This window comes from Ailuropoda melanoleuca, chromosome 1, assembly GCF_002007445.2.
Source record: "Ailuropoda melanoleuca isolate Jingjing chromosome 1, ASM200744v2, whole genome shotgun sequence".
Classification (NCBI taxonomy): Eukaryota; Metazoa; Chordata; class Mammalia; order Carnivora; family Ursidae; genus Ailuropoda; species Ailuropoda melanoleuca.
The window spans coordinates 56,331,397-56,355,143 of NC_048218.1; the positions used below are offsets into that span (position 1 = coordinate 56,331,397).

The 23,747-nt window shown below is 52.2% G+C and overlaps 2 protein-coding genes across 5 annotated transcripts in view; one reads left to right on the top strand and one right to left on the bottom strand.

The window, feature by feature from the left end:
- BOC (BOC cell adhesion associated, oncogene regulated) overlaps nucleotides 1-18,837 on the top strand; it is a 75,495-nt gene extending 56,658 nt beyond the window's left edge. Inside the window, exons 7-22 of the mRNA XM_034669792.1 lie at nucleotides 118-264; nucleotides 2,129-2,272; nucleotides 3,723-4,016; nucleotides 4,388-4,660; nucleotides 5,999-6,306; nucleotides 9,799-9,958; nucleotides 10,382-10,492; nucleotides 11,000-11,206; nucleotides 11,570-11,751; nucleotides 12,209-12,314; nucleotides 12,613-12,735; nucleotides 14,815-15,036; nucleotides 15,771-16,006; nucleotides 16,219-16,295; nucleotides 16,809-16,999; nucleotides 18,063-18,837. Of these exons, the coding sequence (XP_034525683.1) occupies nucleotides 118-264; nucleotides 2,129-2,272; nucleotides 3,723-4,016; nucleotides 4,388-4,660; nucleotides 5,999-6,306; nucleotides 9,799-9,958; nucleotides 10,382-10,492; nucleotides 11,000-11,206; nucleotides 11,570-11,751; nucleotides 12,209-12,314; nucleotides 12,613-12,735; nucleotides 14,815-15,036; nucleotides 15,771-16,006; nucleotides 16,219-16,295; nucleotides 16,809-16,999; nucleotides 18,063-18,250 (2,969 nt within the window). The 3' untranslated portion in view covers nucleotides 18,251-18,837. The remainder of the gene's footprint in view (nucleotides 1-117; nucleotides 265-2,128; nucleotides 2,273-3,722; nucleotides 4,017-4,387; nucleotides 4,661-5,998; nucleotides 6,307-9,798; nucleotides 9,959-10,381; nucleotides 10,493-10,999; nucleotides 11,207-11,569; nucleotides 11,752-12,208; nucleotides 12,315-12,612; nucleotides 12,736-14,814; nucleotides 15,037-15,770; nucleotides 16,007-16,218; nucleotides 16,296-16,808; nucleotides 17,000-18,062) is intronic.
- Nucleotides 18,838-22,063: 3,226 nt separating this feature from the next.
- Nucleotides 22,064-23,747, bottom strand: part of CFAP44 (cilia and flagella associated protein 44) — a 143,976-nt gene continuing 142,292 nt past the window's right edge. For 2 of the 4 annotated variants that reach the window (XM_034658567.1, XM_034658577.1), the window contains one exon: nucleotides 22,065-22,884. In XM_034658567.1, coding sequence (XP_034514458.1) covers nucleotides 22,693-22,884 — 192 coding nt within the window. In that variant the 3' untranslated portion in view covers nucleotides 22,065-22,692. Of the gene's footprint in view, nucleotides 22,885-23,747 lie in introns of all 4 variants that reach the window. The other 2 variants (XM_034658557.1, XM_034658563.1) reach the window with 2 other exon arrangements.

Below are 23,747 nucleotides of genomic sequence, written 5' to 3' on the forward strand. Positions count from 1 at the left end.
AGGCCCCTGCAGCCGTTTATTGTGACCAAAGACACCAAGGCATCCGCTCACCCTAAAATGGTGCTTTGTCTCTCTCTCCCGTCGTGGCCCAATTGGCACCTTCCCTTCTCTCCACAGACCTCCAGGACTTCAAGTTGGACGTGCAGCACGTGATTGAAGTAGATGAGGGGAACACGGCGGTCATTGCCTGCCACCTTCCTGAGAGCCACCCAAAAGCCCAGGTCCGATACAGTGTCAAGCAAGAGTGGCTGGAGGCGTCCAGAGGTGAGTTGAGCAAGTAGGAGCCCAGAGGCCAAGGCTGGGGGTGGGGAGCTGACCGCCTCGGGCTACTGCCTCCCCTGCCCCCATCAACATGCCCTCAGCCCCCTCCTCACTCTGGGCAGCTGTCTTCTGCCTTGCTATCTAGCCCTGTAGGATCCTGAAGGGATTGGCTTCCATAATGGAGGTTTTCTACCCTGTTGAGAGGAATTTCTTCATCCTTCGAGGCTCTGGACAATGTCACTGAGCTGTTACCATTTGACCAAGGCTGTCAGCACAGGGCTCTGAATTCCTCGTGTGTGTGTTCCCTGCCACCAGGCACACACAGCAAGGCGGCCTGACAAACCCAGCTGTCCGTGAGGCTGCAGTGTTGCCCTGTGGGAGGGGGAGCTCTTTCCCACACAGCAAAGGAAGCTTTCTAGTGGGACTCGGGTTTTTCCCTCCCCATCTTCCTGATAATGCCAGGTCTCAGCTGTCCTAGCTTCCTGCTTGGGCCACAGTGTATGTGACAGCTGGGCTAGGAGAGGCCAAGCTGTGGTCCGTGGAATGCCAGGGAGAAGAAGGGGGGTCTCTCAAGATGAAGACAGCTTCTTCTCATAGTTGACCCTTCACTCAAGGCCAAGCAGACCCTTCTTAACTGAACCCACAGCTCAAAATGTATTCCTTTTAGAATATCCTATAGATAATTTATTTTCATTAAGTTTTTCTGGTTATGAAAGGAATTTATGTTCCTATATTCCTATGAGGAATCTATATGTTCACTATAGAAAATACAGAAAACTTTTTTGAAAGGGTAAACCCCCTAATCCTGCCACTCAGAAATAACGAGACTGAGATGAATAGAGCATTAACCTCCATTGTCCCTCGCAGAAGCTTGGCTCTAGGATCTGGAGGAAGTCCCACAGGAGTCAGGGGTTTCGTCCATTCTGTCAGGCATTAACTAAGCTGCTTATACCTGGGGCAGCCTAGTGATAGGCAGGCACCAGGCTCAGTGAACCTAGGTTTCGGAGACACCGGGACTCTCAGAGCAGACCCCGCCACCAGAAAGCTCAGAACGGATGGCCAGTGCTTTCCCTACCAGGAAGCGGAACAGCATCCCAATCACTGGGGTGTCCAGAAGCCAGAAGTCTGTGTCCTGTTGAAAGAAGCAGAACGCAGCCCTGGGGCCCGGCCCCCACGGCACCCCTGGTCCCGAAGCAGACGAAGTCGAGCAAACCAGTGATGCGAAGAAGGGCTTCCATGACATTCATGGAGAAGGTGGTGGTTGGGAGTTAGAACATTCCTCCCTGGTTGCAGAAATTCAGTAGTGAGGTGGCTCAGAGCTCTGACCTGACAGAGACTCATGGGAAGTTCTATTTATTTCCCTGCTTCCTGGTGGCTTGCAGGAATGATTACCTCATGCCCTGCGTGTACAGCATGGGCCCCTCAATCCTTACAGTGGCTCTGAGGCGGCACATGATTATACCATTTTACAGATGAGGAAATAGGATCTGAGAGGTTAATCAGCTTGTCCAAAATCACATAGTGCGTGGCAGATCCAAAGCTTAAGCCCAGGTATGGCAAACCCCAAATCTTGCTTCCTTTCCACCCTACTCCCCTGGAAGTATAAAACATTCTTTCACAGGCCCATGTACTAACTCAGGGGACTTAGCTAGCCAGTTTGCCAGCTGGTTGGTTAGTTTTACTCCCCGGCATTTCTGTCCCCTGTGATTTGAGGTTTTACGGGGAGAACAGCATTTTCAGTTTGGGCCAGTTGGGATTCAGGTGTACAGCTCATGGTTCCTGCCCTGCCTGTCCACTGGGAGCTACTGGCTGCAGTGTTCTGGGCCCACACTCATCCCTTGTCCCCTTCGCCCTGCCCTTTTCTCAGATAACTACCTGATCATGCCGTCAGGAAACCTGCAGATTGTGAATGCGAGCCAGGAGGATGAGGGAATGTACAAGTGTGCCGCCTACAACCCAGTGACCCAGGAAGTGAAAACCTCGGGCTCCGGTGACAGGCTCCGTGTGCGCCGTAAGGGGCAAGGGGGTGTCTCCCTGATGGAAGGGGCTGGTCAGGCTGAGAAGGGAGGGGATTCAGGGAAGGGGGACACAGGCTGTGCTCCAAGTCTGTGTTCTCTGAGGTGGGGGTGGGAGCTGGGGCTCGGGCCAGTGTGGTATCCAGGACTCAGATGGAGTCGGGGTCCTCCCCCCTCTAGAGGCACATGTCCCCTGCCTAGTTCCAGGGGTAGCTGTGCTTGCTGGTCCCTTCCTCCTGCCTGTTGGGAGCTCTCCTTCACTGCGAGACTTCCAGACCGGGGCTCTGCTGGGATGTGGCTGCCGGGGCAGGACAGGCTTGGTGCTCAACAGCTGACAGCACGTGTGTAGGAGAGATGACGATGAGCTTGTGTCTGCGTGAGGCCACAGGGCCGGCCCGGGACGAGGCCAGGCTGTGCCTACGCTGTCTGCGCCGCTGAGCCGTGCCCAGCACCTCCCTCTGCTGATCGTCCGTGGAGGCCCATACGCTCCCCTAGTCGTAGGAAAGCAGCATCTGCCTTTGCTGAGCCGTTCCTGAGGGCTGGGTGCTTTGCTAGGCTTCCTGCTCATTCAGTGGAGGGACGTCTTCTGCGTAGTTGGGAGGCAGCCCCAGAGGCAGATGGCTGTGTGGCCCATGAAGCCAACCCTCAGCAGCCCTCAGTCACACGATTTTGTATCCGTGGTTGTGCACTCTGGTTCTCAGGGGCTCCCAAGCTGTGTCAGTCTCAGGTCTTAGAAAACCCGGATCTGCCGCTGCTTGGCACACATAGTCAACGTGGAGGGAGGAGCTGGAGGGCAACGTGCCTTCCAGCATGCTGTGCCCTTTCTCCCCCAGCACTGGCCAAAGGTGGCTCCTTCCTTCGCTGAGCAGCCGAGCCAGTAGCTGATTTTCTCCGGGTACCTGTAACACTGTGCAGCTAAGGGAGGAAACGCATGTGTTTAAGCAGTGGGTCCCGCTCAGCAACGCGAGGTGCTCACCCTGTGAGGGATGCTGAGAACCGAGACCTGTGGGTGGTATGGGGGATCCCGTGGATCCTTGTCTCCTAGCTCTTCGTCCGACTTGGGGTGCACTTTGCTGAGTACAAGCAGGAAAAGTCACCTGCATCATTTGTTTCTCTGTCCACCCCTTCATCTTTTTCCTTGCCAACATACCCAGTTATTCATTCTTATGTTGTGTCAGTGCTGCTATTCCAGTGTATCACCTCATCTCTTACCACAGCGCTCTGCAGAAGGAGGGCCTTGTTTTTGATAAAGAAACAAAGGCCCAGGGGAATTAGGTAACTTGCCCCACTTTATGTAGGTTGTAAGCCCCTGAAGGGCTGTTTGATTCCAAATCCACACTGTCTGGGACTGCAGCTTGGGGCCTGGCCACCTAAGGCGGGGTGGAGGGGGTCCTCTGCACAGGGTCCTGGCCCCACACGCTGCCCTTCACCTCCCGGCCCCTCCAGGCTCCACTGCCGAGGCTGCTCGCATCGTCTACCCCCCAGAGGCCCAGACCATCATCGTCACCAAGGGCCAGAGTCTGATCCTGGAGTGTGTGGCCAGTGGGATCCCACCCCCACGTGTCACCTGGGCCAAGGATGGGTCCAGTGTCGCCGGCTACAACAAGACACGCTTCCTGCTGAGCAATCTCCTCATCGACACCACCAGTGAGGACGACTCGGGGACTTACCGCTGCATGGCCGACAACGGGGTTGGGGAGCCTGGCGCAGCAGTCATCCTCTATAACGTCCAGGTATTTGGTGAGTGTCTCCTGCAGACTTTCTTCTCCTCGGTCTTCTCTGTGGTTGGTGTGGTCTTTCTAGATACTCCTAACCCCAAGGCTTAGATGGGGTCAGGTGCCTTGTGAGAGGTCACGTGCCCAGTGAGTAGTGGAGGAGGATGGAGAGAGTTGGGGATGCTTGGACCCCAGGGACTAGGGTGTGGGCCTGCCATCCCTCTCGAGCCCTTTCCTGTCTTGACTGACAGAAGAGACACAGGAACCTTTCCTTCCCTCTACCAATAGTCAAAGGGAAGGAGGGTCCGGTTTCTGACTACAGATCCCTCCCCAGCCTGTCTGGTCCTGGATGGGAAGACCTCAGCCTTTCTTACCCCTGCTCTGTTTTCCTGGCAGAACCCCCCGAGGTCACCATGGAGCTGTCCCAGCTGGTCATCCCGTGGGGCCAGAGTGCCAAGCTCACCTGTGAGGTGCGTGGGAACCCCCCGCCCTCTGTGCTGTGGCTGAGGAATGCCGTGCCCATCGCCTCCAGCCAGCGCCTCCGACTGTCCCGCAGGGCCCTGCGGGTGGTCAGTGTAGGGCCTGAGGACGAAGGCGTCTACCAGTGCATGGCTGAGAACGAAGTTGGCAGCGCCCATGCCGTGGTGCAGCTGAGGACTGCCAGGCCAGGTGAGTGCAGCCCAAAAGCCTGGAGATCTCAGCGGCACATTCACAGAGCTCTTTCCTCAACTGAAATCCAACTGAAAACCCCAATATATAAGATAGATATAAATGGCTTTTAGTTGTAAGTTCAAGTTTACATTAACTTATTAAAAAGTCAGAAGTGTACATTTTCACTAGTGAAGTTGATTCATTTTACTGTTGTATTTTTTTAAGGTTTTTTTTTTTTTATTCATTTGAAAGAAAGGGAGAGAGAGTGCACATGAGCAGAGGGAGTGGCAGAGGGGAAGGAAGAGGGAAAGAACCCCAAGCAGAGTCCTCATTGAGCACAGAGCCCAACTTGGGGCTCGATCCCACAACCCCAAGATCATGACCTAAGCCAAAACCAAGAGTCGGACCCTCAACCGACTGAGCCACGCAGGTGCTGTTGTATTTTTAAAAATGCTTTTTATTTTGTGGACTCTGTGGGTTCCTAGGGTTCCATGGCATCCAGTTTAACAACACTGCTCTAGGGTAAAGAAAAGCGGATCTGTCCTTTTCAGCTTGATTGATTTCAGTTGACACCCGTACTGACTGAGCAGTTACTTACGTGCTCAGCACTGGACTAGGTGATGTGTGGGGGGAGGCGGTGCAGAGAAATGTAACAAAGATGCCACTTCCTCATGGGGGAGACCAGATCACAAAGGAAATAATTTGAGAAAAATATGACCACGAATAATTCGGACTCGACACAATCGGATGCTGGCCTTCTGTGGTTCAGGAGATTGGGTCGAGGGAAAACTAGCTCTGGCAGATGCTGCAGATGCCTCCTGAAGGGTGTGTTGCCTCTCCCGGCCTCCTGGATTCTCATGGGGGGTGACTGTTGGCTTCCCATCTCACGTACCAGGCTGGGGCAGTGGAGTAGGAAACGGCCCAAACTGCATGGTGTTAAGATCCCACAGTGAAGGGGCATGTCCCCCGCCCCCACACAGGCATAAGGAGGAAGATGCAGCTTTCCTCAGAAGTAAACAGAAGCTTCGCTTGACGTGAGGCTGGTGTATGGGCTCAGGAAAGCAAGCAGATTGCAGAGATGTCTACCTGCCGCCTGGGCCGTGGCACGAAGCCTGGGCACAGGGCCCCAGGCTGCCCACCACTCCAGTCTGGGCAGTGACGCAGCCCTCTCTCTTCCCACAGAGCCTGGTTGTGTGTGCAGTGGGCTGATGGTCACCTCAGGTTCTGAGCTGGGGGCTCTTCCTGTCCCCACAGGTTTTCTCACTTCTGTCTTCTCCTTAGGGACAACAGTTCAGCCAATGACCAGGGGAACCAACATCCTCTCCCTTCCCTTCTCTTTCCTTCTTGGTCCTCCAGGTACAACTCTGAGGCCATGGCGGGATGCTAAGCTGGACACTGCCACCCCTTCCGTGATGCCCTCCAAACCCGGAAGCCCTGACCAGATGCTAAGGGGGCGCCCAGGGCCCCCAAAGCCCCCGACATCAGTACAGCCAGCTTCCCCACAGTGCCCCGGAGAGAAGGGGCAGGTGGCTCCTGCCGAGGCACCCATCATCCTCAGCTCACCCCGGACCTCCAAGACAGACTCGTATGAGCTGGTGTGGCGGCCTCGGCATGAGGGTGGCAGCCGGGCGCCGATCCTCTACTACGTGGTGAAACACCGCAAGGTATGGCACCTGGCACTGTGCAGACCGCTCAGATCTGGGCAGGGGTTTCTGCCTGCTGGCCGTCTCCCATGAGTTCCTGTGGCCTGGACCAGCAACCCCTGCTGCTGACCTTGACCTCTGTCTCCTCCACTGCTTTCTTACCACCTCCTTGGAAGTTGCTTGTGAGTTGAGGCATGTGGGACCCTAGGAGGCCCAGGAAAAAGTCACGTGTGCTCCTTCAGGTTCTCTGTACACTGGTTTCCCAGAAGCTACCACCACCAGCTTCTCCTCCCAGGGGAGAGTTAGCAGTCTCCCTGTTCACCATCACCTGCCCTCCCTCTTCCCTCTGTCACGTGTTGTTGATGTTGTGTTTTGTTTTGTTTTTTAACCAAAGTAAGCTCCACTGGGCACACCACTGCAGGAACGCCACACGGCAAGCTAGCTCTAGGGCCAGGAAAACAAATATTTGCGAACAAGTGTTTTCTCTGAGGGCTGTAAAATACCCCCTCAGTTTTCAGGATTCCTCCTGGCTCGGCTTTGACAAGCAGGCGTTGGAGCTGAAAGCACACCATGCTGCTCGGACCTCAGCCGTTTCTGCTTGACAGAAGGAGGCCTGTCCAGGAGGACGTTTCAGGAGCTAGCAGGGAGGGAACCTCTGGCTCTGGCAGGGGGTGGGGACAGCAGCCAGGCCATCCTCTTGGACACAGTGTCCTGTGAGGCAGGACGGGGCCCGCAGGCTGACCCCTCATTCGAGGCTGTGTGCTCACCTGCTGTTACCCCGCAGGGGAGGACAGAAGATTTCCTTTAAGAACTGTCCTGGAAGAGAATTTCTGTTCATCCCAGGGGTGTGTTTTTTTTCCTAAGGCCATCGGACAGCAGAAAATTACTGTTCTTAAATGGGCTTTTTTAAATGTAATTTGATAATGTATTATAGGTGCTGTATTTTATATACTAAAAGTATTTATCAACTCTTCGTCCCCTCCAAAACCAAAAAATGAACCAGCCCTGTGCAGTGCGGTCTGTCGGCTGTTCAGTAGCCCTTTCCCTGCTCGGCACCCTGCCAGCCCCTCTCGTTCTGTTCTTTCCCTCTATGACCTTGGCTCCGGACAAGTCCACAGACACACTGGCTAGTCGGAAAGACACCTGAGGCAAAACGGCCTCCTAGGTGGGGGTTGGGGGTGCAGTTTCTCACCACACGCGGCCTGCTGGCCTCTTCACAGCCAGCCAGCAAAGGGGGTGAATATATTTTTAACAAAAAGCTGCATTGTTCAGCCCAGGTTATGGGCAGGGCTGGTCCTAACCCTTGTTTCCCTGTGTAACTAGACACCTCCATCTCAGAGTTGTAGACAGAGATCAGGGCAGGCCAAATGCTCACGATCCCCGGGAGACAAGAACCAGCAACGAGAACAAGAATCATAGTTTTGGGGCCAATAGGTGGCCATGAAACTGCTTCACCAAGAGGCAGGCTGGCAAAGGCCACGTGTGATGATCCGGAAATGCCAGGCTGAGGCCGCATTCACCCCGTGTGTGTGTGTGTGTGTGTGACAGTGACAAATGACCAGGCTATTTCTTAGTTTTGTTTCAGCGCCCAGTGGCAGCGTGAGGCCAGCACCAGGAGGGCCACCAGAGAAAAGGGGTACAGGGAAAGTGAGGACCGCGCCTCCGCTGGGTCTGGCTTCCGTTAGGCTCCGGCCTGTGGGTCACTTGGGGCTGCTCAGTGGACACGGCCAAGACAGAAATTATGTCTTGCAAGCAGTATTTTTTTTTTTAAGATTTTATTTATTTCTTTGACAGAGAGACAGCCAGCGAGAGAGGGAACACAAGCAGGGGGAGTGGGAGAGGAAGCAGCAGGCTTCCAGCGGAGGAGCCTGATGTGGGGCTCGACCCCAGAACGCCAGGATCACGCCCTGAGCCATAGGCAGGCGCTTAACGACTGAGCCACCCAGGCGCCCCCAAGCAGTGCTTTTCTTGAGGGACTAGCAGGCTTAAGGATCATCACACGAGAAAGGGTTTTGAAGTGAAAAGTCAGTGTTTGGGTTGTTTACAGCCCCTTCTCTTGCAGGAGACTGGGACTCACTCAGTTCATTTTCACTTTTTCCCATTCCTGAAGCCAGTTTCACTTCCTGCCGCATCTGCAGACCCTGGGCTACTGTGTCTGGGTTTCCAGTACTACTGAGGATTCTCAGTTTGTAAAAACTTTTCCCCTTGGAACAAATCCTGGAAATCTGACATAAACGAGCCCAGACCCTCCCCGTCCCTTGAATAGTAGGTTTTGTTCTACGTTGGAATGTTCTGCTTAGGGATAAGGGCTTTTCCTGCCAGCTGTTTAAGTCTTGAGCAAAGCACAGCTCAGGTCCCAGCAGACCGTGTGAGGTGTGCACCGTTGGCAGTTAAGCCTTTTGTCCTGAAAGGTGGGGTAGGTGAGATGAAGCAGCCTGTTGGATAGCCTGGTGGGGAGGGAGCCTGGATTTTTCTTCTTTAAAGAGCTAGGAATTTGGGGCCACTAAAAATTAATAATAGTTACAGTTTGTCTGCAGTTTTTAAGCACAAAGCAAGGCCAGGAGGGCAGCAGCGGAAAGAGGACCGAAATGGTGGCAACCCTCCAGTGGAGGATGTGGGGCATGTCCGGGGAAGGGGCCGAGCCCTCGCTGGGAGCCTGCTGTGTACAAACTCAGTGCCTGACACTTTATGTTCCTCATCTCGTTTAATCTTCAGAGGAAGCTCCGAGCTTTTACTTCTTTTAGAAACGAAAACCTTTGGGATCAGAGAGGTTAAGGAACGGGCTCAGGGTTACACAGCTGGATTTAAAGACAAAATCAGGATTTAATCCCAGGATTTTCTGGCTCCCAGACTCTTTTTCTTTCTAGGATGAGTTACATATGATTGTGAATGTGCTGTCTGGTGTCCAGTCATGATTTTTGTGCTCACTAGTGATGTAGCTCTGGGCAAATTACCTGTCTTAGCATTTGTGAAGCGGGAACAAAACTAGCACCTGGCTCTTGGGCTGTTGTCCTGACAGCTCTTCACAGGGCTGTGACGTGCTGGCTTCCAGGCCGAGCACACATTCAGCGCTCAGCCCCCGCGACTTTCTACTCGTGCTGCCGCTTGTATCCTCCTGACCCTCCTGCCAGAACATGAACTGAAGGGACTGTGTTTATTTGGCTTAAATAGAGCAAGGAGAAAAAAAATGTGGAGGTTTTCAGAAATACGGAGAGGAGGTCTTTGCAGAAACTCTCAGCAACAGGCGGCCTTTCTACCCCCCCGCACCAAATTTTCTTTGATGGGACGGTTAGATGAGGGACCAGGGAGCCTCCCTCACTATCCCACTGAGGATGGACGTCTCGGAGCCGGCAGGACCCTCTGCACCGAGCAGCATCATCCTCCCCAAACCCGGCTCCCTGCCCTTCCCGTCCCCCTGCCCTGTCGGACTCCCTTCTGCTTTTTCCACAAACCACACCACCGGTAGCTCTGGGCCGAGGCGCTGGTTCTGACACCAGCGGCCTTCTCCAGCAGGTCACAAACGCCTCTGACGACTGGACCGTCTCCAGCGTTGCAGCCAGCCAGCACCACCTGACCCTCACCAGACTCGATCCTGGGAGCTTGTATGAAGTGGAGATGGCAGCTTACAACTGTGCAGGCGAAGGCCAGACAGCCATGGTCACCTTCCGAACTGGTAAGGGTCACACATCGCCCCCAGCTCGGGCCTCTGTGGGCCCGAGCAAATCCCGCCAGGCCCGGGAGGGAGCCCTGCTCACCTTGGCCCAGCTGTTCACCTTGAACTTTATCTAACTTTCAGCTGTTGCCTCCCTGTGGCTTATGAGCCCAGGCTGAGGTCCTGTGTCTCATCAGGAGAACTGCCAGCTGGCCTATCTCCCCCCGACCCCCGCCACACACGCACACACGCACATGCTGGCACCAGGCGCAGTACTATAATGGTTACGCAGAGATAGGAATCAGACCACACTGCCAATGTCCTGTATTATTTGCATCACCCTGTCAGACACCCCCAGCGGAGTCTCAGGCCTAAAGAACTCTCTGGAAAGGCAAACCTAATACATGCTCCCCCACCTGCTGGTATCAACCCATTTTCATCCAGGACGGCGGCCCAAACCTGAAATCATGGCCAGCAAAGAGCAGCAGATCCAGAGAGACGACCCTGGAGCCAGCCCCCAGAGCAGCAGCCAGCCAGACCACGGCCGCCTCTCTCGTAAGCCCCCGGTAGCTCAGAGGGGCGGGAGTGAGCAGGAGTCAGAACTGGAACCAAGTCCACTGCCTCAGAAGGCTCATTGCTGCAGGTGGAATGGGGTCTTGTTCCATGGGTCCGGGGAGCCTTAAGATACTTTCCTGGCATCTCCCCAGCCAACCCCAATAAGAAAACATAGATTGGAGTTTTTCAAGTAAAACGTGGTAGTCTGCCATGGGGGCTGGGAGGATGCTAACCCTGTGGGTCCAGACAACGCAGAGGAGAGAGCCACAGACTCTGGGCCTCCACAGTCTGATACTGCAGAAGCATGGTTCTAGGGGTCCTGGCTCAAGGGCTTCTTCTGGGAGAAGGTGACCCAGATAGCTCTGGAAGATCTGATACAGCCACCAGAGGGGGAGGGCTGGGGGGAAGAACAGGCCCCAATCAGGAACAAGCCAAGTCCAGTTGCAATACAGCCACCTTATTGTGTCACTTCTGCTTCCTTCTTCCCTCACGTATGGTTCCCTCCAGCCCCAGAAGCCCCAGACAGGCCCACCATCTCCATGGCCTCTGAGACGTCAGTGTATGTGACCTGGATTCCCCGTGGGAATGGTGGCTTCCCAATCCAATCCTTCCGTGTGGAGTACAAGAAGCTAAAGAAAGTGGGGGACTGGATTCTGGCCACCAGTGCCATCCCTCCTTCCCGGCTCTCGGTGGAGATCACTGGCCTAGAGAAAGGTAGGGGTCTGGCCACTGTCCCACCTGGTCCCCCAGCTGTCCCCGAGCCCGCGGAGGACAGTCAGAGCTTTGGAGGCTCTTCTTTCTGCTGGTCTGCCACCCGCCATCTTGCTTACATGGATGCTCTTGGTGGTATCCCCTCCGTCCTATAAACCCTTCCTTACCTTCCCTGTCTCCATAAAAGGTCCATAGCTATCCCTGCTGTGGCTCCTTTCTGAAGAAGATGGGAGCTCTTATGTCCTTTGGGGACTTGCGTCTGGGGAAGGGCTACCCAAAAGATCCCTCCAGGTTCTGGGTGTGCTGGGTGGGGGTGGGTCAAAAGTGTTTTCCAGCTCCTGGGTTCAAGTGAGTATCTCTTACCAGGCACCTCCTACAAGTTCCGCGTCAGGGCTTTGAACATGCTGGGGGAGAGTGAGCCCAGCGCCCCCTCCCGGCCATATGTGGTGTCAAGCTATAGTGGCCGTGTGTACGAGAGGCCCGTGGCGGGCCCTTACATCACCTTCACCGATGCAGTCAACGAGACCACCATCATGCTCAAGTGGATGGTAAGTGGCCTCGCGCGGAGAGCCACGGGGGGCGGGGCTGAGCTTCATGACGACAGGAGCTGGCAGCTGCAGCAGGAGCGGGAAGGAATCACTCTTCTCCTCTGCCCTTCTAAGATCCTTCCCCTTGAGTGGCCACCCCCCAGAGCCCCCATACCTGGGACTTGAGCAAGAGTGCCCTATCCTTACAGTACCCAGGCAGGTTCAGAGGGGACTTAGTGTCTTTGGAGAAATGGCCGTTTCTGGTCTTCAAGAGCTGGGGGATCTTTAGGCTAAATAATAAGTGAGCCTTGCAGCCTTCCCCCAGAAAGACTTGGAGATAACAGCAGAAGTATTTTCCAGGCTCCCTCAGTGAACTTTTAAGCTCTAGGCTGGGGTAAAATTTCTGTCCACCAGTGGTTCTGCTCACATGATAATTTCTCTGTGCATGGTCAACTTGTTTCTTCTCCATTCCCTCTAGTATATTCCAGCAAGTAACAACAACACCCCAATCCATGGCTTTTATATCTATTATCGACCCACAGACAGTGACAATGATAGTGACTACAAGAAGGATATGGTGGAAGGTAAGAAGCACTTCGGGTGATATGATTTTCTCTGTTGGCAAGGGGGCCAAGGTGTTGGTGAACGTATAAAACCTGGGCTGTTTTATCTGTGTGCATATCATGGACCCGTGCCACACCTGGGGTCACCAAGACCATAAACCCATACGCTTCCTTTCCGCCAGTGTTCCGATGCCCCAGGCTGCCCTGCTGCGTTCACGGCACCAGCCCAGACACACACCCTGTCCGAGTCCAACTGTGACTGGTTCCAGGCAGACCAGATGCCTGTCACTGCGTGTGACTTTCTTGCGGTCTTTTCCAGGGGATCGATACTGGCACTCCATCAGCCACCTGCAGCCGGAGACTTCCTACGACATTAAGATGCAGTGCTTCAATGAGGGCGGGGAGAGTGAGTTCAGCAACGTGATGATCTGTGAAACCAAAGGTGATGCCCTTGAGCTTCTCTGCTCTTGCTCTTTCTAGCCAGCTGGAACCACGTCACTGTTCCATGTGGCAGCCTGGAAGAGCCAGGCTCTTACCCATGAGACTCCTTATTTCCTAAGTACTCCTCAACTTTGTCATTTTTAACCCTCTGTTCATTTGCCTGGGCCTCAAGTATGAATACGGTTGCCATCCTGATGGCTTCAAGGAACTGGGGAATTAACTCCTACATGATGAATTCATGGAACAGAACCCATTCTTAAGTCAGAACTTTCTATAAACACCATATTCCTGTAGGAAAGAAACTGAGCATCAGGAAATGACGTATCTTGACCAAGGTCACTTAGCCAGTTAGGGGTGGAGCATACTTTGGGTCAAGTTCATCTTACTACAAGCGCAGATTCTTTGACTGCACTGAAACATGTTAAACATCTTCACATAATAACTTGTTGATATTGACGCATTGGTCAGGTGGAGAGTTCTCCCCATCGCCATTTTGCAAACATCGGAAAATGTATAACGCAGGTGTATTGCAAAGAACAGAATCAGGAGAGGATCACAAAGGAATAAGAACGGGGACAAGAAAAGAATCCATTTTCCACAACATTGACAACATTGCCTCTCTAGCTTTGCATGGCTTTCCATCCCCTATTCAACAGATGCTGGGTGCCTCCTGTGCACTCCCTCCCTCTTCCGTGCTGTGAGGGGAGGGGGCAGATAGTCCCACAGAAAGCAGCACAGAGAGTGCCCGGGGCCAAGAGCAGAGGCTTCACAAAGCTTCACACCGGGCTGGAGGGCTTGACTCTTCAGGCTGTTCCGAGGCGGACTAACCTGGGGGACAGAGCCAGCCTGGTAGCTTGGAGGGTGTGGCATCTAGGAGGAGGCTGAGAGAGGGAGTGCCCAGGGAAGGGCCCGGGTGGGCCGTGGGCACTGGATCATGGAGGACCCTGTGGCCATGAGGTCCGGAGGGCTCACTGGTGTCTCTGCAGGAGTGGACTGGGGGAGAGCGCAGTGGCTGTAAAGTACAGGCAAAGAGAAGGGACGAGTTAGCGCCTCTTCTGGGGACGTGTGGGTAGGACCAGGGGCCACCAGCATGTCAGGGCCTGGGGGAGACTGAGGGGAGTTCTAAGTGAACCATGAGGTGTCCAGCATAAAGTACGCACGGATAGTGTTGTCATTTATTGAAATGGGGAAGCCAGAGGAGAAGCAGAGCCCAGGAGAAAGGAAGGAACAAGGGGAAACCACTCGGTGGCTTCCTGGGGCTGATTCTTCCGGGACCCGGAGACAGAAGCAGGTCTCTCGGCAGGGGAGGGCCCTGGGTACAGGGATGTGGCAGCCATCAGGACACAGGACAGAGTATAGAGAGTGTGGCCTGAGAGGGACAAGGAGGGCTCCCAGCTCTGAGGAGAAGACAGAAAAATGTAAGCAGCCCTCGAGAGGCAGCGGGAAATCACCAGGTGTGCTGTCAGAGTTGAGAGGAAGGTGCTGTGAACGGGAGTTAACAGGTCACACACAGCCTGACACTAGCACAGCCCAGAGGAGGAGTTGCCATCTTGTTGGAGAATCGGTGTTTCCCAGTTACTGTCTGCCCGAGAGAGTCCCCCACCTCTGTGTCCTGTTCTGCGGCCAGGCTCAGACCTGGGACTTTGCATCCCGTATCTGCCCAGGAATGGCAAATCCATGGCTACATTCTGCCATTCCCAGTTCTTTTGCGGGTTTCATGAATTTTTTTTTTTTAAAAAGATTTTCTTCCAAAAGTTCCCTGGCTGTTCTCTGAGAGAAGCCCTACACCTCTTCTGCCCAGAAGACCCAGTCTGACACCCGTGCTTGGCTCTCAGATAGCTCAGGTTGTGTTCTGAAATAGAAGGTTCAGCTCTCTTCAATACTAAGTCTCCCATTAGAGGCCAGTTTCACGCTGAGCTTGGACACCACACTCGTCTAATCCAGACTTTTGAGGCACTGCCTTGTGAGTTCGACCCCATTTCCCAACCCCATGGAATCAGGTTTGTTGTCGGTGCTGTTTTTTGTTTGTTGTGAGAGAAACGTCAAATAAGAGAAGGTGAAGTTTTGTCTCCAATTACAGCTCGGAAGTCTTCTGGTCAGCCTGGTCGCCTTCCTCCCCCAACGCTGGCCCCGCTTCAGCTGCCACCCCCTGAAACCGCAGAGCGGCCGGTGGGCACCGGGGCCATGGTGGCCCGCTCCAGCGACCTGCCCTACCTGATTGTTGGGGTCGTCCTGGGCTCTATCGTCCTCATCATTGTCGCCTTCATCCCCTTCTGTTTGTGGAGGGCCTGGTCTAAGCAAAGTGAGTGACTCCCCTCAGCACCGCGGAAAGGCGCCTAGGGAAGGGAGGAGGGCTCCCAGCCTGCCGAGGAGGCCTCCACCCAGCGCGGGATTGGAGGCCCCCAGCTTCACGTTCATTAGAGCATAAGCTCCTGGGTTCCCCCCACAGGGCTGAGAGAGAAAAATACGCCAAGCCTGGGCCCTTTCCTCCCAGTTCATGGACCTTGGCAGATGGACAGTATGCAGTGGAAAGTAGTCTGTCCTGTCTGCGTCTCTGGAACTCAGTACTTCTCTGGCTCCAACTCCTCTTAATGCCCGAAGCTGCTGCTCTGCCCACATGTTCATGTTGAAAACAGACCTTGCCTCCTCCCTGCTGCTTCTCTGGGTCTGTGGATGCCTGTGCTTCCCCTCCTATTCGGTTAGCCACTAACTTCTGCTTCAAGCGGCCACACATCTGCTCAACTTGCCTCATTTAAATATTGTGTCTTCTGTTGGCTCACCACTTCTTTCCCCCAGACCTGTGTCCCTGTATCTCCTCACCCTTCTCCCCACTGCAGAAGACAGTCTAGATGTTAAAAGAAGTGGGTGACTGGAAGAATATTCTGAGAGAGAATATTCTCATCCCTGAGGCAGTGTCAACTCCCTGCCTACCTCATCTTACCCTATGTAGTCAGAAGTTTTCTGAGATTTCTGTGGTGCTGGTGGCTGCCCTGGGCCTCCTTGGCCTAAGCAACCTCTGTCCTTCTGTCCTTCCAGAACATACCACAGACCTGGGTTTTCCTCGAAGTGCCCTTCTGTCCTCCTCCTGCCAATACACTATGGTACCACTGGGAGGACTCCCAGGCCACCAAGCCAACGGACAGCCCTACCTCAGTGGCACCAGTAGACGGGCCTGTGCCGGTGGGATCCACATGAACAGGGGCTGCCCTGCAGCTGCCATGGGCTACCCAGGCGTGAAGCCCCAGCAGCACTGCCCAGGGGTGCCTCAGCAGGTAATATTGTCCTGGGAATGGGGGCATGTAGGTGTGGGCCAGCACAGGGGAGTCGCTGGGCTGCCTCCTGGGGCTTTTTCCCTTCCCACCTCTAATCCTGGGCTACTGGGTCTGGCTCTCTTTAGTCAGGAACAGCTCATTCTGTGGAACACCGAACAGGAAGGTTACCTGGACTCTGGTGTGACCTTTTTGTTACTCTTTCTTTTGAGCAGCAGGAAGACACCAGCAGCCTGCTAAAGCAGACCATTCTTGGCACTGGATATGACCCCCCCAGTCACCAGATTCCCAGGTAACCAGGCCTCTTCCATCCCTGCCTTCCGCTCCAGAGCTTTCGTTCTCAGTAGCTTCTCAAACCCAGTCTCAGTCACTGAGGGGAGCTTGTGGGGGGGGGAGTGTCACATCGGACAACGTGCTCTGCCAGACTCGTCTCCCAAGGAGGAGTTGTGTTTGCAGTTATAATGCCCTTTCTGCTTTGGGGCGTGGGTTGGCATCTCAGAAGTCTTTCCCTCTCTTGGCAGGCCACAGCTGCCACATACAGCTGGCTCTGTCCCCAGGCCCCGAGACACCTGCCTGCACATCCTTTCATGCACTCAGGACTTACATGGAATAAAATGGAAATAGAGTAGGATTACCCATGGAAGTGGTGGTATGACACCTCTTAATGTTCAAAGGGGAGCAGTCCCTGCCCCGTCTGAGCCCTGACCAGCTCTGATGCCCTCAGACAGGGAAGCAGGCCAGGGCGGTGGGCATACAGGCCCACTCTGCCTCCACCTCACCTCTCCATCTGGTCTCATGCCCGCAGGGGTCCCAAGTCTAGCCCAGATGAGGGCTCTTTCTTATATACACTGCCTGATGACTCAACTCACCAGCTGCTCCAGCCCCAAGACTGCCAGCACCTCCAGGAACAGCCCGACGCCACAGGCCAGTCAGGTGTGAGGAACATACCGCAGAGTCCTGGGCTGGAAGCAACCTGGGACCCTCTTTTTCACCGAGGTTGGTGCCAGGGGCAGGGCTAGGGATGACATGAGGTGGGCATCCTCAACCCCACAGTGGCTTAGAGACGGGGAGAGAACAGTCCTCAAACGTGCTATTAAGAGCCCTCCACAGCTTTTCTATGGGAGAGACAGGGAGTGAGAGACAGGCAGCGAGAGCCATGGCCCAGCAGGCCCCTGGGGGCGAACCAGGTGGGTCCGGCTGTAACATGGCAAGCTGTGTCCTCAAAGGCTGAGAAAAGGATGCATCCCCATTTCAGAGAAAGAAGCCCTTTTGGTCTCTGCATTTTAAGACCATTCACAAATTCCTGCCACCTCTCATCACACCAAGAGGCATTCTCTAATCACCCCAAATACCTTCTTTGTTGGGTCTTGTCTCTTGAGGAATGAGATGATATCAGTCATTAAGCAGCCGAGTTCTCACACCATTCTCCTACCTGTGTGCTTCCACAGAGCCTTTTCTCCGGGGCTCCGTGCACACTGCCTGCCCTGCAGTCCTCCGTTGTGCCAGGCTCTTGGAAATCAGTGGACGCTTGGTTGGGGCACAGGCGGGTTTGGACCCTTGGCTAATGCTTCTTAGCTTCCATGGCGTGAATGTCCATTCACATACAGATCCTAGACTCTGTCTCTGGGAGATAAAATCCTAAGACAGGCACCTCCTAGAGCCAGACCCCAGCGTCTTCAAAACTGACTCCGTCTGGGGTGGGATGATAATGCACAGAGAAATCATGCCAGAGGGGCAGACTAGCAGCTTCTAGCTGGAAAGAACAGGGCTTTCTTCCACACTTCATGGGCTCTGCTGACTTCATCTGCCCCAGGGTATAGGCTTAGTCCTGGAGAATCTCGGGTTCCATCACTGAAATGTGCAGCTCGGTCATGGGTAACAAGTGCCCCCACATGTCTCTGAGACCTTTGAGAGAAATGCCCCTGCCATAGTTACGTGTTTCTGCCTCTCTTTCAGGGCTAGTATAACCAACTCCCATCATAGGACTGAGTCAGTACCACTGAGCAGTGGTTCCTGGTCAGCCTGGATTTTAATGTTTCCCGCTTTTCTCTCCCCTCAGGGCCCCCGTGCTGCTTGGGCCTTGTACCAGTTGAAGAGGTGGACAGTCCTAACTCCTGCCACGTGGGTGGAGGAGACTGGTGTTCCCAGCACCCCGCGGGGGCCTATGTAGGGCAGGAACTTGGGATGCGGCTCTCCGCCAGCCCACCGGTGCACGTAGCTTTTGAAACACCACCTCCTACAATTTAGACAGAAACCAATATCCCAGAAAGACTATATATTGTTTTTAAAAAGAGAGAAAATTGGTATTTATTTTTCTATAATAGCCATATTTATATATTTATGCACTTGTAAATAAATGTATATGTGTATAATTCTGGAGAGACACAGAGAATCCTACCCATTGAGGTATGAGGGGGAAATCAAAGCAGCCCCCGTAACGGGACTCCACCTGGCAAGAGCGGCGCGGACGGAGGCGGCAGCCGGTCACTTAGCCCCTCTGCCACTGCCCAGGCGGCCACACAAGGCCCCCGGAGAAGCTGAGGAGAGGAAGACGCTTAGGCACATTGTCCATGACCCACCATGAGGGAAAAGCAAGGGCCACGGTATCACAGGCTGGAGACGCTTGTGAAGACAGCTGGACCGAGTACTACAGGAAACGTTTTTAGAAGATGCGCATGAGAATAGACTAAGATGTGTATAGTCCTATAAGCATTAACAAACCTTCCAGAATCAATAATCTGTGGCAACCTATCTCTATAAAAACAAAACAAACACTGTAACTTCTAAATAAACGTTTAGTCTTCCCTGTAACCTTCCACTTAGTCACGTCTGAGTCCACATCGTCTTTAGATGTTAGGGTTCAGTTCGAGTATTTGAAGGAAAACTCCACTTGGGACATTTCAGCTCTGTCAAGAGTTTGAGATCTGGAAAAGGTAGCAGATGTCTAATTCTTTCTCAAGTATTGTATTAGTAACTGTCTTGTGCAAGATAGTGTGAAGCCATCAAAGAAGCAAACTCGCAGTTCTCTTACTGACGGACTCAAGGTTAAACTTTGGTCACAGAGTGTGTGTGGAAGACGGAGTGTTTTCTCCGGAATGCTGTTCCGCTAAGTGCTAGGCTGTGTGTGAACGTGTGGTGCTTGATAAAACTCACTTTCCTGTTTTCCAAAGATAGACCAACGTTGCCAGAGTTGAGTCCCTAGTTGTCTTAAATCAACACTTGCTTCCATATGACCACAGGATCAGCCTTCATACATGCCCCTCGCACTAGCTGGAGGCTGAGGCTTTGCCCTGACAGCCCTAACACTTAGCCACTCTCAGGAGGGCAAGCTGTGTGCTGGGTTTCAGCAAAGGTGAGTCACAGGTGTATTGCGGCCTGAGACCTGAGACTCCCCATCTGGTTACCAGTCCTGCGGCCAGACTTGCGCCAGTCCAGTTGCCCACGGGAGAAACCAGATTCTAGGACAAGTGCACCCTCTACTGGCCGGAAGAGATACCGGGCCTGCGCTTACCTGGTCGCATACTTTTTCTGTCCAACAGCTGGACTGGAAAGAGTTCGTGTCTAGATGCAACATGATCTTCAGAAAAGTTGTATTTAAAAAATATTTTAAGAAATAAAATGAAGGACCGTAAGGAACATGGAAATTAGGGAAGAAATAAGATATAACTTCAGCCACGACCTTACACTGTGGGCCTAAAAGTCACTTCCAGGAGTGGGACCAGGGCCAATACTCACAGTCCTTACTCAGCTCACCCAGGGCCTCTCAGAGCTGGGCTGTGACTCACCTCCTAGCCCATCGGTTTTAAATTTTGTTTCCTCCTTGATAATCCCAGGTAGTTGCCAAAGTGAATTTTGGAAGTGATATAAAAAATTGCTTTGTGCACAGCCCTGGAACCATAACAATATTGAATGGTTTTTGTTCTCAAAAAAAAAAAAAAAAAAGTTCTAGGAAAGAAAAATCATTTCTAAGGTACATTAAATGAGATAAATATGCATATTACCTTAGCCAATTGCAGGAGAAGGGGAAGGCGTCAGGCCTATAAATTTTAGCCTGGAAAATGAAACAGCTTAGTTATTCAATTTCACTGTATTTTATATTTCTTTAGGTTCAGATTATAGTGCCTTTTAAAAGCCTGATTCAGCCAGCAAAGGCCGTATAATTTACCAACAGAAGAGTAAGACCTAGTGGGCAGGCACGGGTGGGGGTGCAGAGCCCAGCTCAGGCCCAAAGCCCTCTCCAGGCATGGCAGTCCTCCGCAACAGAACAGCCGGACTTGGCAACAGTAAGTAACCATGACACTGGGGCTCACTCGACAGCTTCTTTTCCTTCCAGTGTTGGGTTTTTGATGATACTGTGGACAAGGGTTCAAAATAGCCAAGTTCTGTTAGCAATTGACGGAGGTAACTCAGTGTGGACAGACTTTGGCCTCACTCTCCGAGGTCAGACAGCGTTTCCTGAGACACAGCCAGAGAGCAGAGAACAGTTTTATCAGGGGAATAGGAGTGAATGGAAAGTTATCCCTGCCAAAGCTGAACCCTAGTGGTCTCCTCTGTCTAAAGCTGAACTTCCCAAAGCCTTTGATACTATACTTAAGTACAGATTTAAGACTAAGTCTGGAATCAGGCAGAAGTGAAACTAAAGCTAGCTGTAAGTCTCGTCCAATTCAAAACAAAAAACAACGGAGTATTAACTATATTGTCAGACCTACAGGATGAAGGCCTATTGTGGACGAAAGTGGTGATTTAGTCTAGTTTGATTTGAAGAAAAAAAACACATAATCCTGACTGGTTTTACAGAGTTGAAAAACTCAGGGAATCTTTGCCGTGGCTCTTCCATAGACTCTAAAGTCATTCTTGCTGCGATGAGAATCACAGAATTTCAGAATGGGAAAGAGACTTAGAGCTTATCCAAATCCTTCACTTGTCAGATAATAAAATGAGGCCCAGGAAGATTACGTAACTTCCCCTGGCTCTCACTACCACCTAGGGAATGGTGTCTCCCCGGAGACCAGCCCCTCTATCCAGGCAGCTGCTCGTCGTGGTAGCCAGCCAGGGAGGAACTGAAGCCTCCTGCCAAACAGCTAAGTGAGAGCGTCTGGAAGTAGCCCTTCCAGCTCCAGCCAAGCCTCACATGGCTGCAGCCCCCACTCACAGCCTGACCAGAACCTCGTGAGAGACTCTGAGCCCGGAGCAGCCTGTTCCGCTGCTCCCAGATTCCCGACCCTCAGAACCCGGGTGAGATAAGTGCTTGCTGTTCAAACAGTGTTTGGGCTAACTTCATGTGGCAATAAATAAGTAGAAGCCTCACAGCTATGACTAGCACTTGTTTTTTTTAAATGCTTGAAGAGCACACAAGGTTTAGGGCATAGAGCAGAGAAAGTGATAGCAGGGGCTCTCCAGCAGAGAAGCAGCTCACCAAAGATTTCAGCTAATGGGCATAAACTATTCAGATCTCTTAAGTAGGAACATGAAAGGATCTTTGAAAGGAAGCAAGTCCTATCTAATGGGGGTGGGGTACAGGTCAGCAGGCTAGTCACAGGTTAGGAGGAGTTGACGTTGCTCATTCACTTTCTACATCGGTGTAATATCGCCGTCCTCACCTTTGCTTCTCCATGACTAACTTCTGTTCTGGGACAGCTCAGTGGAGAAGCTCATTCATGCATATGGACCCACAGAGCTCGGGATCTAAAGTGCTAAGCTCCGTTACTGACAGGGATCCACATATCAGGGAGACCATTCCTAAATTGGCACAGCCATGAATTCCCATCACCACCTACCCCCAAACGAAAAGGACAATCAAATTAGTGTAAAATGTTATGCACAATCAAAAGTGATGGTTAGAGACAGTCTCTCAGAGGATGTAACCTATCGATACTTCTGGATCCACATCAAAAACAGCAACCCGACTAGAACCTGAAAGAAAATGCAGAGGATGTGAGAAACTATGGGAATACTTAGAATACTGGTAGAGCTCAAACACCTTCAGAGAAAAGCCGCCTTGTTGACCATTTTGCCACACACACTCCTCTGCTCCATTCAGAGCGGAGGGCTTTGCCGAAGCCAGGGCTGATTCAGGACGCCAGGCAGTCTCCTGCTCTCTGCCAACCCACAGCTAGCTGCTCTGCCTGCGTTTCCTGCATCCCGAGCCCTCGAAAAGCTGCTCTGTGAAGTCAACAATGCCACAATTCTGATTTGCATCTTATTCTAAGATACTGCTGGCAGAATACCCTGTGCTTTTGTTTTTTGTTCTCTTAGAGAACACTGAATATCAGAGTTTATTTTCCAAGGACTGAAAAAAAGCAAGTTTTCTCACAGATTGCTAGTTTTTCCCTGCCGATGGCTAAAAATTCAGATAAGCAAGAGACAAATTTCCTAAAACAAGATATATTGCAGATGCTTTCTTGCAGTTTTGAGATACATACAGCATTCTGAGACTCCATACTCAATCCAGTGGGTTCCAAACAGATCTAAAATTGTTCAATTCAAGAGAAATAGATGTTGGGTGCTAGAGTCCATTCTAAGATAACCAAATTGGAGAAAAGTTATTAAAACTATATGACTGGATCTGATCTCAGACTTTTAAATAAATTCACTTTAAAATAATAGGACTGTTGCAGCCAGCAAGGAAACAGAACTTCTGGTAAGTTGTATGTCGGAAATCTTGGACGGATTTGAGAAAAAAAACAAACTTAAAGGCCCATGGGCTTCATCTTCTTCTCCTGTGGAGGCTGAATGGGGGGGAGGATAAGACCACCTTTCTTACGCAACAGAGCAATCTCTTCCTTTAAGGCCAAAATCCTTTCTGCCTGGAGTTGGATCAATTCAGTGACCTTCTCTCTTGCCACAATGTCTGCTTTCCGAGGGCCCTGGAAGGCATTGCCCTGTTGAAAGAAAACACCTCCCCGCTTTAAGCATCGGAATGTGAAAAATACCATTCTTATGTTAGGAGTGCCTATCTTACCATCAATTTAAATACCTGTTGCTCCTTATTTTAAGGGGCCTTCAATTCTTCCACTGAAATACCACCATTTGAAATGTGCCCCTCTGGCCTAATGAGTAATTCTTAAAATGCAAATCCCATTAAGCTAGCTAACCATCATTCCTACGGTAGAGGGCTCAGCACTGGAACCATAAAAGACGGGGGACCTCCTTTTTCTATACAGCCCATATTTTGTTTCCCAAAAAGGAAATCTATTTCCTCATCCGATTCCTTCCCTTGTCTAGCCAACTCCTGCTTATGCTGCAGACATCACTTTTAGGGAGGCCTTTGTCCTGTGGACTAGATCAGGATTTCCTGTTCTGTGTTTTTTCAGAACATCCATCATATCTCTCTTGTGATTAGGAGACTGAATCATTAAAATTTATATCTGAGACGCCTTTTTTAGGTTGAGAAAGTGGCGGTTTCATAGGATTCACCCTGAGTGCCTGTTTGAGATCTTCTGGCAAGATCCTGTGCCTTTAAGAGCTAGAGGGATCTCACCACTCCACCCAGCAGCCTTCCTGGAGGGTGGTACTGGAGTACCTGCTGATAAGCTCTGAATGCGCATCAAAGGGAAGAAGATGAGGCACGGAGTACCCACTCTGTGCTTAGAGCTGAGGCAGCCATCATGTGACTTTGAAAGAAACTTCAAAGAATCACTGAGAGAATGAGAGAGATTGGCCCTGGCATCACAGACCCACTAAACTAAAAACCCTCAGTCATCACCTCCAGACTTCTTGTTAAGTGAGGAAAATGATCCCGATT